We start from the raw sequence: 15708 nt of genomic DNA, 5'->3' as shown, positions 1-15708 counted from the left end.
CAGGCTGGACTTTTGCTCCTTTGAAGGGACAAACCTCCACCGCAGGGGCACATATAAAAGCATGTCCGAAGGTAGGGACCGAAGTGCATGGGTGGAGAACGTTAGCTCCTGCTCTCCGAACCTTGCCAGTTGGAGGATTCAAGAGAGGGCAACAGGGGCCCAGGTTAGGTTTCAATTGCGGCAAGCCGGGACAGTTTCAGCAGGAATGTAGGAAAGGGAAGGTCGGAACCAGTGGCACATCTACTGAGCCCTGTCCCCGATGTGGCAAAAGGCTTCATTGGGCCAATTGGTTTAAGTTCAAACTTGAGAAAATTGGGAATCCCTTGTAGGCAAACGGGACGAGAGGCGCGGGGCCAGGGGCCCGGACAACTCCCCGGGTCCCCAATGACTCAACTTGTCTCAGCCAATCAAGCGGAGAGTTGGAGACCCCTCAGCATCAACAGCAGGAAGTGCTGGCCTGGGCCTTGTCGGTAGCACAGAATGAAGCCTGGAGGAGTCTGAGGGTACTTATCTAGCTCCCACTGGATTCTGTGGTCCCTGGCCGGGAGGACAAGATGGGTCTAGTGATTGGATGATCTGGTTTAACAATGAAAGGAGTTCGAGTGATGCCAGGGAATTTGATGCTACCTCCCGGTGCCCTATGAGGCTAGGAGACTATGTTACCTCACTAACTGGGTCAAAGGTCATTCTCTGACATAAACCACTATGGGGAGGAAGAAGGAAACAGTCACACAAGGGACCGAAAGGATTTGTAATTTTATCTTTATTTTTGTAAGTTGAAACACAGTTTAATGGTCACTAAGATTTAAGAAAAATAAAATAAAAAAGAGAGAAAAAACAACAAAAAAACCCCACACCGGGGTAAAACGTAACTATTTACAAGGACAAAGTTTTAACTTCCCCTGCTATGCCCAGAGTCCTTCAGGGTGGAAAGGCACACATGAAATGTCCGAGTTGTTTCATCTCCCAAAGAGCACGGGAAAGTAACCATCCGAGTCATAGCCACTCCCATCTTCAATGGGAAACCATCGCGGCAACCTTGCGAGGGTTTTTCCTTTTTCCAAGCAGGTCTCAACCGGACGTTGCTGGGTTTCTTCTTGCATGCACAGTTTCTCATTCAACTGACTGAGGTCAAGGCCCCCAGGTGGCCTCCAAGGAGCCCCCAGCGAGTCAAGGCTGAATGTCTTCATAGATTTATGTCGACAGTGGAGTCTGGAGGAAGACAGGACTTGTCCCGGGTGAATTCTTGGTGGGCTGAGCTAGAGACGCTGCGCGGCACACAGTCTCAGCCCCAGGAAGCCACACACCGGGCTTGGGTCTTGTTGGGTCAGCAACAGCCCTTTGCTGGCCTGGGCCTAGACTAGAATAAGACCGGTTTGGGCTTGTGTTTGGGGATTTTGCCCTTGGAGCTCAACCTGCGAACAGCCTCCCTGAGATGCTTGGGTTGCAGTGGGGGCGCTTCCCCCCACTTCTCGCACACGTCCAGGGCCTCTTCCACCACCTCTCCCACGAAGACCTTGGCCAGGCCGGCCATGGCGATGACCGCAGTCTGCGGCACCGAGGTGCTGGCCGCGCTCCGCATCAGCCGGTTCACGGCAGCCCTGGGGAAGGCTGACCGGCGATACACTTCGTAGCGGTTCAGCTGCTCCTCGGAAAGCATCAGGAGTTTCATCTTCTGAGCGTCCGCCTCATCCACTTTCCATTTCCTCTCCTTCTTCCCCTTGGCGTCTCTTTTCTGTCTTTTGGCCGTGGGAGGAGATGACGAGGACTCCTTCCTTCCGACTGTCTTCAGGTCCGAGCTGTCCTGACTCCTGAGCCCATCTTCGTGTTCAGGAGTTTCCTTCAGTTCCTTAAACCGCTGCCCCGGGATTCTGTGGGGGTCGCTAGCCGCGGAGTCCACGGGGGCGACAGCAGGTTGCGGGCACACACCCTGTGTTCCCACCTGTGCCCGCGCGCCAGGACCTGGCCTTATCCATGCCCGGGCTGGAAGACGCAGGGCCCGGTGCAGGGATGTCTGATCAAGGGACCTGCAACAGGAATGTCGAGAAGCTTTAGTGTCAGGTTGGCTATTAGTTTTTCTATCAATTTACAGCAAACGTTATAAGTAACATTTGCAACACATTTTATAATGAATTTTTCATTAATTTATCACCGACGTCCGCAAAACCCCCACTGACTTACTAGTTACAGTGTGCAGGTCAGAAATCCCAGTGGAGAACCAGCCTCGGAGTGCTCTCCTGTCGTCTGTCCGGGAAGTGTGGACTGGGTGGGGCTCCAGTCCCTTATAAAGACTCACGTGATGGGAAATCTCGCCCAGCTGGAAGATATCACGGGGTTTCCCCAGTCACAGGATTATTAATCTCATCAGGGGAGTGACTGCCCCAGCGCACTGTGAGGGGCAGGCACAGGGCCCTCTGCCCAAGGATGGGCGGGAACCCTGCGTTCTCCTCCGGATTTGTGTATTACCGAGTTCCTGCAAGTTGACCTTACTGGTCACGACAGTACCACGGGAATCGTATGCAGTAGGAATAAGACGTGTATCTACAGTTGCATTTAAAGAAACTAAAATGAGGGAGTAAACCCAAACGAAACCCCACAAACCAAACAGACCGTTTGATTCCGTCGCAGTTCTTTCTTTCAGGTTCTCGGAGTGCACGCTGGACCAGGAGGCAAACTCGGAAACCCTTCATCTTCCCCCTCCTGTGTGCTCTCCATCATGTTCCGTGGTCATTTGACACACTGCCTCTCCTTGCAGACAGAACGTGGAGTTCTGTAGCAGTCCTTTGGGAAAGCCTGTGCTTGGTGGAGGCCCAGTCCCTTACAGAGGACGCAGGCGACGGGAACACGCCCAGTGGGAAAATCTCACGCGGTTTCCCACTGTCACCCGATTCTTGATCTCGACTAAATCTCAAAGCCTGTGCTTTCCCAATAAATCAAATTCATGTCACTGTCACTGACCCTTCTACCGCCTCTCTACCTTGAGCATGAATGCGGGTCCCTGGACTCAGTTATCCTTCTTTTGCCCAGAAAAGAAGTGCCTTGATTTCCGAAAAAGGCAAACTTTCGAAGGTGGGTCTACGCCAGAGCTGTGACCTACTAGAGCTTGCCGAAGGCGTGGCGAGTCTGGAGACAGGACAGGGTCTTTTGCTACAGTCAGGCCAGAAGCCTGGCATCTTAAGTGTCATTCATTCATCGGTTGCAAGCAAGAGTAGGTAGACAGGGTGATAAAACAGAAGCAGCAGGTGCATTGTTATCGCAAGAAGCCTAAGAGAATGCTAATGCAGAATGTCAGGCTGGACTTTTGCTCCTTTGAAGGGACAAACCTCCACCGCAGGGGCACATATAAAAGCATGTCCGAAGGTAGGGACCGAAGCGCATGGGTGGAGAACGTTAGCTCCTGCTCTCCGAACCTTGCCAGTTGGAGGATTCAAGAGAGGGCAACAGGGGCCCAGGTTAGGTTTCAATTGCGGCAAGCCGGGACAGTTTCAGCAGGAATGTAGGAAAGGGAAGGTCGGAACCAGTGGCACATCTACTGAGCCCTGTCCCCGATGTGGCAAAAGGCTTCATTGGGCCAATTGGTTTAAGTTCAAACTTGAGAAAATTGGGAATCCCTTGTAGGCAAACGGGACGAGAGGCGCGGGGCCAGGGGCCCGGACAACTCCCCGGGTCCCCAATGACTCAACTTGTCTCAGCCAATCAAGCGGAGAGTTGGAGACCCCTCAGCATCAACAGCAGGAAGTGCTGGCCTGGGCCTTGTCGGTAGCACAGAATGAAGCCTGGAGGAGTCTGAGGGTACTTATCTAGCTCCCACTGGATTCTGTGGTCCCTGGCCGGGAGGACAAGATGGGTCTAGTGATTGGATGATCTGGTTTAACAATGAAAGGAGTTCGAGTGATGCCAGGGAATTTGATGCTACCTCCCGGTGCCCTATGAGGCTAGGAGACTATGTTACCTCACTAACTGGGTCAAAGGTCATTCTCTGACATAAACCACTATGGGGAGGAAGAAGGAAACAGTCACACAAGGGACCGAAAGGATTTGTAATTTTATCTTTATTTTTGTAAGTTGAAACACAGTTTAATGGTCACTAAGATTTAAGAAAAATAAAATAAAAAAGAGAGAAAAAACAACAAAAAAACCCCACACCGGGGTAAAACGTAACTATTTACAAGGACAAAGTTTTAACTTCCCCTGCTACGCCCAGAGTCCTTCAGGGTGGAAAGGCACACATGAAATGTCCGAGTTGTTTCATCTCCCAAAGAGCACGGGAAAGTAACCACCCCAGTCATAGCCACTCCCATCTTCAATGGGAAACCATCGCGGCAACCTTGCGAGGGTTTTTCCTTTTTCCAAGCAGGTCTCAACCGGACGTTGCTGGGTTTCTTCTTGCATGCACAGTTTCTCATTCAACTGACTGAGGTCAAGGCCCCCAGGTGGCCTCCAAGGAGCCCCCAGCGAGTCAAGGCTGAATGTCTTCATAGATTTATGTCGACAGTGGAGTCTGGAGGAAGACAGGACTTGTCCCGGGTGAATTCTTGGTGGGCTGAGCTAGAGACGCGGCGCGGCACACAGTCTCAGCCCCAGGAAGCCACACACCGGGCTTGGGTCTTGTTGGGTCAGCAACAGCCCTTTGCTGGCCTGGGCCTAGACTAGAATAAGACCGGTTTGGGCTTGTGTTTGGGGATTTTGCCCTTGGAGCTCAACCTGCGAACAGCCTCCCTGAGATGCTTGGGTTGCAGTGGGGGCGCTTCCCCCCACTTCTCGCACACGTCCAGGGCCTCTTCCACCACCTCTCCCACGAAGACCTTGGCCAGGCCGGCCATGGCGATGACCGCAGTCTGCGGCACCGAGGTGCTGGCCGCGCTCCGCATCAGCCGGTTCACGGCAGCCCTGGGGAAGGCTGACCGGCGATACACTTCGTAGCGGTTCAGCTGCTCCTCGGAAAGCATCAGGAGTTTCATCTTCTGAGCGTCCGCCTCATCCACTTTCCATTTCCTCTCCTTCTTCCCCTTGGCGTCTCTTTTCTGTCTTTTGGCCGTGGGAGGAGATGACGAGGACTCCTTCCTTCCGACTGTCTTCAGGTCCGAGCTGTCCTGACTCCTGAGCCCATCTTCGTGTTCAGGAGTTTCCTTCAGTTCCTTAAACCGCTGCCCCGGGATTCTGTGGGGGTCGCTAGCCGCGGAGTCCACGGGGGCGACAGCAGGTTGCGGGCACACACCCGTGTTCCCACCTGTGCCCGCGCGCCAGGACCTGGCCTTATCCATGCCCGGGCTGGAAGACGCAGGGCCCGGTGCAGGGATGTCTGATCAAGGGACCTGCAACAGGAATGTCGAGAAGCTTTAGTGTCAGGTTGGCTATTAGTTTTTCTATCAATTTACAGCAAACGTTATAAGTAACATTTGCAACACATTTTATAATGAATTTTTCATTAATTTATCACCGACGTCCGCAAAACCCCCACTGACTTACTAGTTACAGTGTGCAGGTCAGAAATCCCAGTGGAGAACCAGCCTCGGAGTGCTCTCCTGTCGTCTGTCCGGGAAGTGTGGACTGGGTGGGGCTCCAGTCCCTTATAAAGACTCACGTGATGGGAAATCTCGCCCAGCTGGAAGATATCACGGGGTTTCCCCAGTCACAGGATTATTAATCTCATCAGGGGAGTGACTGCCCCAGCGCACGTGAGGGGCAGGCACAGGGCCCTCTGCCCAAGGATGGGCGGGAACCCTGCGTTCTCCTCCGGATTTGTGTATTACCGAGTTCCTGCAAGTTGACCTTACTGGTCACGACAGTACCACGGGAATCGTATGCAGTAGGAATAAGACGTGTATCTACAGTTGCATTTAAAGAAACTAAAATGAGGGAGTAAACCCAAACGAAACCCCACAAACCAAACAGACCGTTTGATTCCGTCGCAGTTCTGTCTTTCAGGTTCTCGGAGTGCACGCTGGACCAGGAGGCAAACTCGGAAACCCTTCATCTTCCCCCTCCTGTGTGCTCTCCATCATGTTCCGTGGTCATTTGACACACGCCTCTCCTTGCAGACAGAACGTGGAGTTCTGTAGCAGTCCTTTGGGAAAGCCTGTGCTTGGTGGAGGCCCAGTCCCTTACAGAGGACGCAGGCGACGGGAACACGCCCAGTGGGAAAATCTCACGCGGTTTCCCACTGTCACCCGATTCTTGATCTCGACTAAATCTCAAAGCCTGTGCTTTCCCAATAAATCAAATTCATGTCACTGTCACTGACCCTTCTACCGCCTCTCTACCTTGAGCATGAATGCGGTGAGTCCCTGGACTCAGTTATCCTTCTTTTGCCCAGAAAAGAAGTGCCTTGATTTCCGAAAAAGGCAAACTTTCGAAGGTGGGTCTACGCCAGAGCTGTGACCTACTAGAGCTTGCCGAAGGCGTGGCGAGTCTGGAGACAGGACAGGGTCTTTTGCTACAGTCAGGCCAGAAGCCTGGCATCTTAAGTGTCATTCATTCATCGGTTGCAAGCAAGAGTAGGTAGACAGGGTGATAAAACAGAAGCAGCAGGTGCATTGTTATCGCAAGAAGCCTAAGAGAATGCTAATGCAGATGGTCAGGCTGGACTTTTGCTCCTTTGAAGGGACAAACCTCCACCGCAGGGGCACATATAAAAGCATGTCCGAAGGTAGGGACCGAAGTGCATGGGTGGAGAACGTTAGCTCCTGCTCTCCGAACCTTGCCAGTTGGAGGATTCAAGAGAGGGCAACAGGGGCCCAGGTTAGGTTTCAATTGCGGCAAGCCGGGACAGTTTCAGCAGGAATGTAGGAAAGGGAAGGTCGGAACCAGTGGCACATCTACTGAGCCCTGTCCCCGATGTGGCAAAAGGCTTCATTGGGCCAATTGGTTTAAGTTCAAACTTGAGAAAATTGGGAATCCCTTGTAGGCAAACGGGACGAGAGGCGCGGGGCCAGGGGCCCGGACAACTCCCCGGGTCCCCAATGACTCAACTTGTCTCAGCCAATCAAGCGGAGAGTTGGAGACCCCTCAGCATCAACAGCAGGAAGTGCTGGCCTGGGCCTTGTCGGTAGCACAGAATGAAGCCTGGAGGAGTCTGAGGGTACTTATCTAGCTCCCACTGGATTCTGTGGTCCCTGGCCGGGAGGACAAGATGAGTCTAGTGATTGGATGATCTGGTTTAACAATGAAAGGAGTTCGAGTGATGCCAGGGAATTTGATGCTACCTCCCGGTGCCCTATGAGGCTAGGAGACTATGTTACCTCACTAACTGGGTCAAAGGTCATTCTCTGACATAAACCACTATGGGGAGGAAGAAGGAAACAGTCACACAAGGGACCGAAAGGATTTGTAATTTTATCTTTATTTTTGTAAGTTGAAACACAGAGTAATGGTCACTAAGATTTAAGAAAAATAAAATAAAAAAGAGAGAAAAAACAACAAAAAAACCCCACACCGGGGTAAAACGTAACTATTTACAAGGACAAAGTTTTAACTTCCCCTGCTATGCCCAGAGTCCTTCAGGGTGGAAAGGCACACATGAAATGTCCGAGTTGTTTCATCTCCCAAAGAGCACGGGAAAGTAACCATCCGAGTCATAGCCACTCCCATCTTCAATGGGAAACCATCGCGGCAACCTTGCGAGGGTTTTTCCTTTTTCCAAGCAGGTCTCAACCGGACGTTGCTGGGTTTCTTCTTGCATGCACAGTTTCTCATTCAACTGACTGAGGTCAAGGCCCCCAGGTGGCCTCCAAGGAGCCCCCAGCGAGTCAAGGCTGAATGTCTTCATAGATTTATGTCGACAGTGGAGTCTGGAGGAAGACAGGACTTGTCCCGGGTGAATTCTTGGTGGGCTGAGCTAGAGACGCGGCGCGGCACACAGTCTCAGCCCCAGGAAGCCACACACCGGGCTTGGGTCTTGTTGGGTCAGCAACAGCCCTTTGCTGGCCTGGGCCTAGACTAGAATAAGACCGGTTTGGGCTTGTGTTTGGGGATTTTGCCCTTGGAGCTCAACCTGCGAACAGCCTCCCTGAGATGCTTGGGTTGCAGTGGGGGCGCTTCCCCCCACTTCTCGCACACGTCCAGGGCCTCTTCCACCACCTCTCCCACGAAGACCTTGGCCAGGCCGGCCATGGCGATGACCGCAGTCTGCGGCACCGAGGTGCTGGCCGCGCTCCGCATCAGCCGGTTCACGGCGGCCCTGGGGAAGGCTGACCGGCGATACACTTCGTAGCGGTTCAGCTGCTCCTCGGAAAGCATCAGGAGTTTCATCTTCTGAGCGTCCGCCTCATCCACTTTCCATTTCCTCTCCTTCTTCCCCTTGGCGTCTCTTTTCTGTCTTTTGGCCGTGGGAGGAGATGACGAGGACTCCTTCCTTCCGACTGTCTTCAGGTCCGAGCTGTCCTGACTCCTGAGCCCATCTTCGTGTTCAGGAGTTTCCTTCAGTTCCTTAAACCGCTGCGCCGGGATTCTGTGGGGGTCGCTAGCCGCGGAGTCCACGGGGGCGACAGCAGGTTTCGGGCACACACCTGTGTTCCCACCTGTGCCCGCGCGCCAGGACCTGGCCTTATCCATGCCCGGGCTGGAAGACGCAGGGCCCGGTGCAGGGATGTCTGCTCAGGGACCTGCAACAGGAATGTCGAGAAGCTTTAGTGTCAGGTTGGCTATTAGTTTTTCTATCAATTTACAGCAAACGTTATAAGTAACATTTGCAACACATTTAATAATGAATTTTTCATTACTTTATCACTGACGTCCGCAAAACCCCCACTGACTTACTAGTTACAGTGTGTAGGTCAGAAATCCCAGTGGAGAACCAGCCTCGGAGTGCTCTCCTGTCGTCTGACCGGGAACTGTGGACTGGGTGGGGCTCCAGTCCCTTATAAAGACTCACGTGATGGGAAATCTCGCCCAGCTGGAAGATATCACGGGGTTTCCCCAGTCACAGGATTATTAATCTCATCAGGGGAGTGACTGCCCCAGCTCATGTGAGGGGCAGGCACAGGGCCCTCTGCCCAAGGATGGGCGGGAACCCTGCGTTCTCCTCCGGATTTGTGTATTACCGAGTTCCTGCAGGTTGACCTTACTGGTCACCACAGTACCACGGGAATCGTATGCAGTAGGAATAAGACGTGTATCTACAGTTGCATTTAAAGAAACTAAAATGAGGGAGTAAACCCAAACGAAACCCCACAAACCAAACAGACCGTTTGATTCCGTCGCAATTCTTTCTTTCAGGTTCTCGGAGTGCACGCTGGACCAGGAGGCAAACTCGGAAACCCTTCATCTTCCCCCTCCTGTGTGCTCTCCATCATGTTCCGTGGTCATTTGACACATGCCTCTCCTTGCAGACAGAACGTGGAGTTCTGTAGCAGTCCTTTGGGAAAGCCTGTGCTTGGTGGAGGCCCAGTCCCTTACATAGGACGCAGGCGACGGGAACACGCCCAGTGGGAAAATCTCACGCGGTTTCCCACTGTCACCCGATTCTTGATCTCGACTAAATCTCAAAGCCTGTGCTTTCCCAATAAATCAAATTCATGTCACTGTCACTGACCCTTCTACCGCCTCTCTACCTTGAGCATGAATGCGGTCCCTGGACTCAGTTATCCTTCTTTTGCCCAGAAAAGAAGTGCCTTGATTTCCGAAAAAGGCAAACTTTCGAAGGTGGGTCTACGCCAGAGCTGTGACCTACTAGAGCTTGCCGAAGGCGTGGCGAGTCTGGAGACAGGACAGGGTCTTTTGCTACAGTCAGGCCAGAAGCCTGGCATCTTAAGTGGCATTCATTCATCGGTTGCAAGCAAGAGTAGGTAGACAGGGTAATAAAACAGAAGCAGCAGGTGCATTGTTATCACAAGAAGCCTAAGAGAATGCTAATGCAGATGGTCAGGCTGTACTTTTGCTCCTTTGAAGGGACAAACCTCCACCGCAGGGGCACATATAAAAGCATGTCCGAAGGTAGGGACCGAAGCGCATGGGTGGAGAACGTTAGCTCCTGCTCTCCTAACCTTGCCAGTTGGAGGATTCAAGAGAGGGCAACAGGGGCCCAGGTTAGGTTTCAATGGTGGCAAGCCGGGACAGTTTCAGCAGGAATGTAGGAAAGGGAAGGTCGGAACCAGTGGCACATCTACTGAGCCCTGTCCCCGATGTGGCAAAAGGCTTCATTGGGCCAATTGGTTTAAGTTCAAACTTGAGAAAATTGGGAATCCCTTGTAGGCAAATGGGACGAGAGGCGCGGGGCCAGGGGCCCGGACAACTCCCTGGGTCCCCAATGACTCAACTTGTCTCAGCCAATCAAGCGGAGAGTTGGAGACCCCTCAGCATCAACAGCAGGAAGTGCTGGCCTGGGCCTTGTCGGTAGCACAGAATTAAGCCTGGAGGAGTCTGAGGGTACTTATCTAGCTCCCACTGGATTCTGTGGTCCCTGGCCAGGAGGACAAGATGGGTCTAGTGATTGGATGATCTGGTTTAACAATGAAAGGAGTTCGAGTGATGCGGGGGATTTGATTTTTGTCTCCAATCTTCTATGAGACTCAGAGACTGTTACCTCACTAACTTTGTTCAAGTTAATTCCTTTCCCTGAACCACTTTGTTACAACACAAAAATTTTGTATTTGTATGTATTGCAAAACTATCAACTGAAATCTAATGAACTTATGTCACCTTGTACATCATTACGTGTCTCTGATTTTAACATGAAAACATACAAAGAATGTTACTTAATTAGTATAAATAGAAATAACCATGGTTCATATTTTATATTGTTTCATAAGCTTAAATATGGTGTTCAGAACCTAAGCATTTTCTACTTCCTAGTTATCTCATTTTCAGAAGATATAAACACCATTTAAAGATTACATAAACATTTATTCTACCCATTATTTTCAATACATTTTTTTGTTTATTTTTTCATGTACTAAATAATACAGTCCTGTCACTAACTGTTGGGATAAGTTCTGAGAAATGCATTGTTAGGCACTTTTGTCATTGTGGAAACATCAGAGTGTATTTACACAAACCTGGATGGTGTAGCCTGTGATTGTGTGTTATAGTTTTACACAAATGGCATCAGAGTAGGTTTGTTTATGCCAGCATCAACACAAACACACAAGGAATGTGCTGCCCAGTGATGTTGTAATGGCTATGATGTCACTAAGCAATAAGAATTTTTAGCTCCAATTTAATCTTATGACACCACTATCAAATATAGTTTGTCCCTTATGTGGTTTATCGACTGAAAAGTACCTATTTATTGCATGATGGTAGGGATAAAGAAAACAGCAACAATAAGCAAAATGCTCGCCCCACTCAAAAAAACAACAATACAGTGATAAAGCCAGAACTAGACATAAATACACATACAAATACACATATTGCTGTTTTAATTCAGAATAATTTAGTTAATTGGGCTTGCTAAAATAGTCTCTGTCTCTATATCTATCTATATGTATTGGTTTTTAAATATTCAAATGTTCCTAGGAGAAGAGTCATGAGATATTAGAATAAAAATACCTAGAACAAACACCAATGTATTGAAAAATAAAATCTGCCACTCACAAAGGAGATCTGTTTTTGTGAGCTCTACTGGACCTACTTGTGAAAAACAAAATATGAGCAAGGCTTAGCTTCTGCAAAGTTATTAATCTCTCCAAATTTAACATCATTTTACCGATAATAAAGTTTTATTTAATACATGGTAAATATGTAAATAAACTCAATGAGAAGCCATGTTGAAAACTTTTAGACATCCCTCTTCCAAATTCCTCTGACATTTTGTATTGGGGTCTCTGCTTGTGAGTTCTTCCCTGATCTCCCATTTTAAAATAGTCCTGTCACTCTCTATCAAATCATCTTCTACTTCATGCCAGTACTTGAAAGTATCTTGTTTCTATATTTACACACTCACAATTTATGTAATCCAGGGATGAATCAAGTGTTGTGAGGAGTCTGAGCTTATACAATTTTAGTGATTCACTTAAAGAAAATAACTCAAGATAATGAGTTCAAAGTTAGGTACACAATCTCTTTGAAAAGACCCGTGTAAAAAAAAAAAAACAAAAACAAAAAACAGAAGGGCCCTGAATCTTTGAATCTTTGCTACCTGAGCTTCAGTATAAATCCACCTGTGGTCTCTCCAGTTCGAGCATAAGTTTCCTGAGAGCAGGAATGTTATGCCTTGCTGTTTGAATATTACTGACTATAGGCTTGGTCTGGGCCCACAGCTGTGCTTATTCCAGTTCTTCTTTGAAAAGCCTATATTTTAAGGCTTCCCTTTCACCATTCATTCTACATATATTTGATTTTAAGTAATTAACTTTGAAGCATGTGGTTTGATTATCTGATCAGAGAGTGTCAATGATATTTAATGTATCCAAGCAACAGATATCAATTTAGGTGGTGTCTACAGTGAGGAGTGATACTTTTGGCGTAAACACTACAGAGTATTGAAACCAGCCCTGGCCGGCTTGCTCAGTGGTTAGAGTGTCGGCCTGCGGACCAATGAGTCGCGTGGGTTTGATTCTGGTCAAGGGCAGATCCCTCAGTTGCAATTCATCCTCGGCCCTGGTCCGGGTCATAAAGAAGGCAACCAGTCAATGCGTTCCTCTCATGTCCATGTTTCTCTCTTTTCCTCTCTCTTGCTCTCTCTCCCTCCCACTTTCTCTGAAGATAAATAGAAAAATATACTTGGGTGAGGATTACAAAAAAAAAAAAAAAGAGTATTGAAACCAATAGCTGGGTAACTCCCTCTTGTAGGACACAGGTTAGATGAAAATAAAGGAATATATTTGGAGGATTAATTGTAACTAATTTTAGTACTATCTTTCTTTGCTAACATTACTCAGAATGTTCTAGGCTAAATATAACCATCCCAGCACTGTGAACTCTTGGTGATAGTTTCTTGAGAAGAGTATAATTAGGAAAAGCTTCACTGTCACCAAAATAAAGAAATAAAGAATTATGTGCTTGACTCTAGGAAAAATAGAAATGACTTTGGGATCATTTATTTGATTTAAAGGATCAGAATACTCTTGTTAGTTTTGCCAATCACCAATTTTTCTTTAGAAATTCTACAGTCAAACAGGGATATATGAAAAATTATAATAAATGAATATTTTCTGCGGAAATTATAAAGTACATGAGTGGAAAATACTTCCAATTACCAAGACAATAATTTTCCAACATTAATTGAACAGAATTGGATGTCAGTCAAACTTTGTTTACATTCAATATTCTTAAATGAGCTCCTAGAAAGAGTTCAAGAATTAGCAAATTGGAGTTCTATGACCAGGCACAATGGGTCAGCATCTTTAGTGAGTATCAGGAGTTCACATACTGTGGAGGGAGATAGAACAGAGAGGGTACTTCTGTGGAAGTTAAAATGTGTGCGTATTTTGTTTGTTTTCTCTCTCTTTTGAAATGTGAATGTTTGCCAGATACCTTATAGCAATGATGAAGGATAGCAGTGATTCTCAAACTTTAATGTGCACCAAAAGCATCTAGAGGGTTTGTTGCTAAAGCACAGATCCCCTGCCCTTCCTAATACCAATGATCCAGAAACCTCACTTTGAAAATGACTGGCAGAGAATATTGATGGACTCAAGATCATTCATACAAGTAGTTCAAAGGTTATAGATCTATCAGATTTATCAGTTTATATGCCTTTATGCAAAACATGACAAGAGATAAATTCTAAAGCTTTTCTGTTAACATAATGATAAGACTGTTCATATAATTTCTGATATTATAAAAATGTATCTGAATATGGTAATCTATGACCACTAATTAGAAAAAATAAAGGGCTTTAGGATTTAGATTTTAGTTTCCAAGACTTCTTCATTCATTTTCCCTCATGGTAGTATCTTGCATACTATAGACAATATCAAAATTAGGAAATTAACATTAGTCTAATCCAAAGAATTTATTCAGATTTAACCAATTGTACTTCTGTGTATATCAAGCTTCATGAAATTTTGTCACATGTGTAGATCTGTGTAGTCACCAATACAAGATTCAGAATAGGTCCATTGTCACAAAGATTTCCTTACCTCTTATAGCAACATTCACCTGCCCTTGTCCCTGTCCCTAAACCCTTATCCATTTATTCTTGGTCATGTGTAGGTAGTATTTCTCACTCTTCAGAGTTCAAATCCTTCTTATACTGACTAAGGTCAAATTTATGAGATTTGGGGAAACCTTATTCCTGGTGGCCACCATATCTGCAGCAAGCAGGATTTAGTGCCATTTGAGGCAAAGTGAAAGCACTCATTTGTATGTGATGGATCTCTGTTTACAAGGCACAACAGAAGGTCAGAGATTGCTAAATGTATGGCATGCATCTCCACATTTTCCCACTGATATGGGAAGAGGTAGTTCTAGTTTTGAAAAGTCTGGCCAGTGCTTTGAAGTAAAATTTCTACAAAGGTTTTACCTTCAGCTCTCTTATACTTATCCAAAATAGTCCAGATAAAAGGCACCAGAAAATTCCATAGATCTTAGGCGTCAGGTGGTTGTGATTACAGGAAAATTCCTGCCAGCTGTGTCTGCACTGCTTGGAGCTCCTAAGGGCTGTCATGATTGTTCTGGCACAGAAGTGGGAAGTGAGTTGTTGGTGCCTGAATCTAAAAGAAAATTAGATTTTAAGAATAAAGTGCTGTTAAATGGTTGGGGTCAGTGTCTTCTCACCGTCCGAGGGGAGCCCAGGGTGAGAGGACTGGATTTTGACAACAGCATCCGTGAGCAGAAGGCCTTGGTTTGGGCTCTTTCAGAGAGGAGGCTGTGTATCTTCTGATGGGATTTGGCGTAAAGTCAGTCGCTGGGCTCTATGTCGACACTGATGCCGTGTGAGCTGGCTCCTTTGACACACTGCTTTGAAGCTTTGAATGGTGTCTCCCTGATATTTGTGGCCACAATAGAAGGCAAAGGACTGTTAATATTTTCTTTAATCTTTACACACCCCTCCCAATTTATTGATAGCATCATGGCTTACTATCAACTCAAATGGACTAAATCTGGTCAGCAAAAGAGAACGCTTAAAACTTTCCTCCTACCCTGGCCAGTTTGGCTCAGGGTTAGAGTGTCAGCCCTAGGACCAAAGAGTCACAGGTTTTATTCCAGCCAAGGGCATGTACCTCAGTTTCGGTTTGGTCCCCAGTGCTGTTCAGGGTTGTGTGGGAGGCGGCCAGTTGATGAGTCTTTCTCACATCGATGTTTCTCTCTCTCGCTTCCTCCCATTCTGTCCGAAAATAAATGGAAAAATATCCTCGGGTGAGGATTTAAATACAAAAACAAAAACTTGTCAGCTATAACCTATACCCTTGCCTTCACTTCCTCATCTCCCCTTCTTTTCTTAGCCTATATAAATAAAGATTAAAAAAAAAAACTTTCCTCCCATTTTTTAAGTCACTCTCTGATAGTTTTCTTAAATATAAAATGGATTGAATGCTTGAATCTGCACATAGATTTTCCTTTTGTTTCCTCTTTTCATCTAGCTCAGTGGTTCACAGCATTTAGTGTACCTAAGAATGATGCACAGGATCTTAGGCACAAAACCTTGTATGACAAGTTAAGAGATATCAAGGATACTTTTTTTAATGATATCGGAATTTTATCTTGCTCTTTAAAAGTCAAATCTTTGCCTGACATAAAACTTCACTTACATATTTTCATGTAGTGTGTGTGTGTGTGTGTGTGTGTGTGTGTGTGACTTCAACAATCCCAGGAGCAGAAAAGGCA

The 15708-nt window shown here is 47.3% G+C and overlaps 3 protein-coding genes across 3 annotated transcripts; all 3 read right to left on the bottom strand.

Moving 5' to 3' along the window:
* Positions 1 to 1360: 1360 nt before the first annotated feature.
* LOC118641594 (transcription initiation factor TFIID subunit 11-like) lies at positions 1361 to 2690 on the bottom strand. Its single transcript, XM_036278898.1, has 2 exons — positions 2602 to 2690; positions 1361 to 2027 (listed from the first exon to the last, which is right to left on the bottom strand). Exons 1-2 carry the CDS (start codon positions 2688 to 2690, stop codon positions 1361 to 1363), a joined length of 756 nt encoding a protein of 251 aa, XP_036134791.1.
* A 1959-nt stretch (positions 2691 to 4649) lies between these two features.
* On the bottom strand, positions 4650 to 5264 carry LOC118641593 (transcription initiation factor TFIID subunit 11-like). Its single transcript, XM_036278897.1, has one exon. The coding sequence runs from the start codon at positions 5262 to 5264 to the stop codon at positions 4650 to 4652; it is 615 nt and encodes a 204-aa protein (XP_036134790.1).
* Positions 5265 to 7938: 2674 nt separating this feature from the next.
* Positions 7939 to 8553, bottom strand: LOC118641592 (transcription initiation factor TFIID subunit 11-like). The gene has a single exon (XM_036278896.1). It carries the CDS (start codon positions 8551 to 8553, stop codon positions 7939 to 7941), a length of 615 nt encoding a protein of 204 aa, XP_036134789.1.
* Between the last annotated feature and the right edge of the window lie 7155 nt (positions 8554 to 15708).

The sequence above is a fragment of the Molossus molossus genome, unplaced genomic scaffold (assembly GCF_014108415.1).
Source record: "Molossus molossus isolate mMolMol1 unplaced genomic scaffold, mMolMol1.p scaffold_m16_p_3, whole genome shotgun sequence".
NCBI lineage: Eukaryota > Metazoa > Chordata > Mammalia > Chiroptera > Molossidae > Molossus > Molossus molossus.
This window is presented reverse-complemented; position numbering and strand designations above follow the sequence as displayed.

What these genes read in the sequence shown, in the direction of transcription:
- LOC118641594 (XM_036278898.1), bottom strand. Translation starts at nt 2,690, where the DNA reads ATGAAGGGTTTCCGAGTTTGCCTCCTGGTCCAGCGTGCACTCCGAGAA. An exon ending in GGAATCAAACGGTCTGTTTG is followed by an intron (nt 2,028 to 2,601) that starts GTTTGTGGGGTT and finishes TTCCTGTTGCAG; the next exon opens with GTCCCTTGATCAGACATCCC.
- LOC118641593 (XM_036278897.1), bottom strand. Translation starts at nt 5,264, where the DNA reads ATGGATAAGGCCAGGTCCTGGCGCGCGGGCACAGGTGGGAACACGGGT.
- LOC118641592 (XM_036278896.1), bottom strand. Translation starts at nt 8,553, where the DNA reads ATGGATAAGGCCAGGTCCTGGCGCGCGGGCACAGGTGGGAACACAGGT.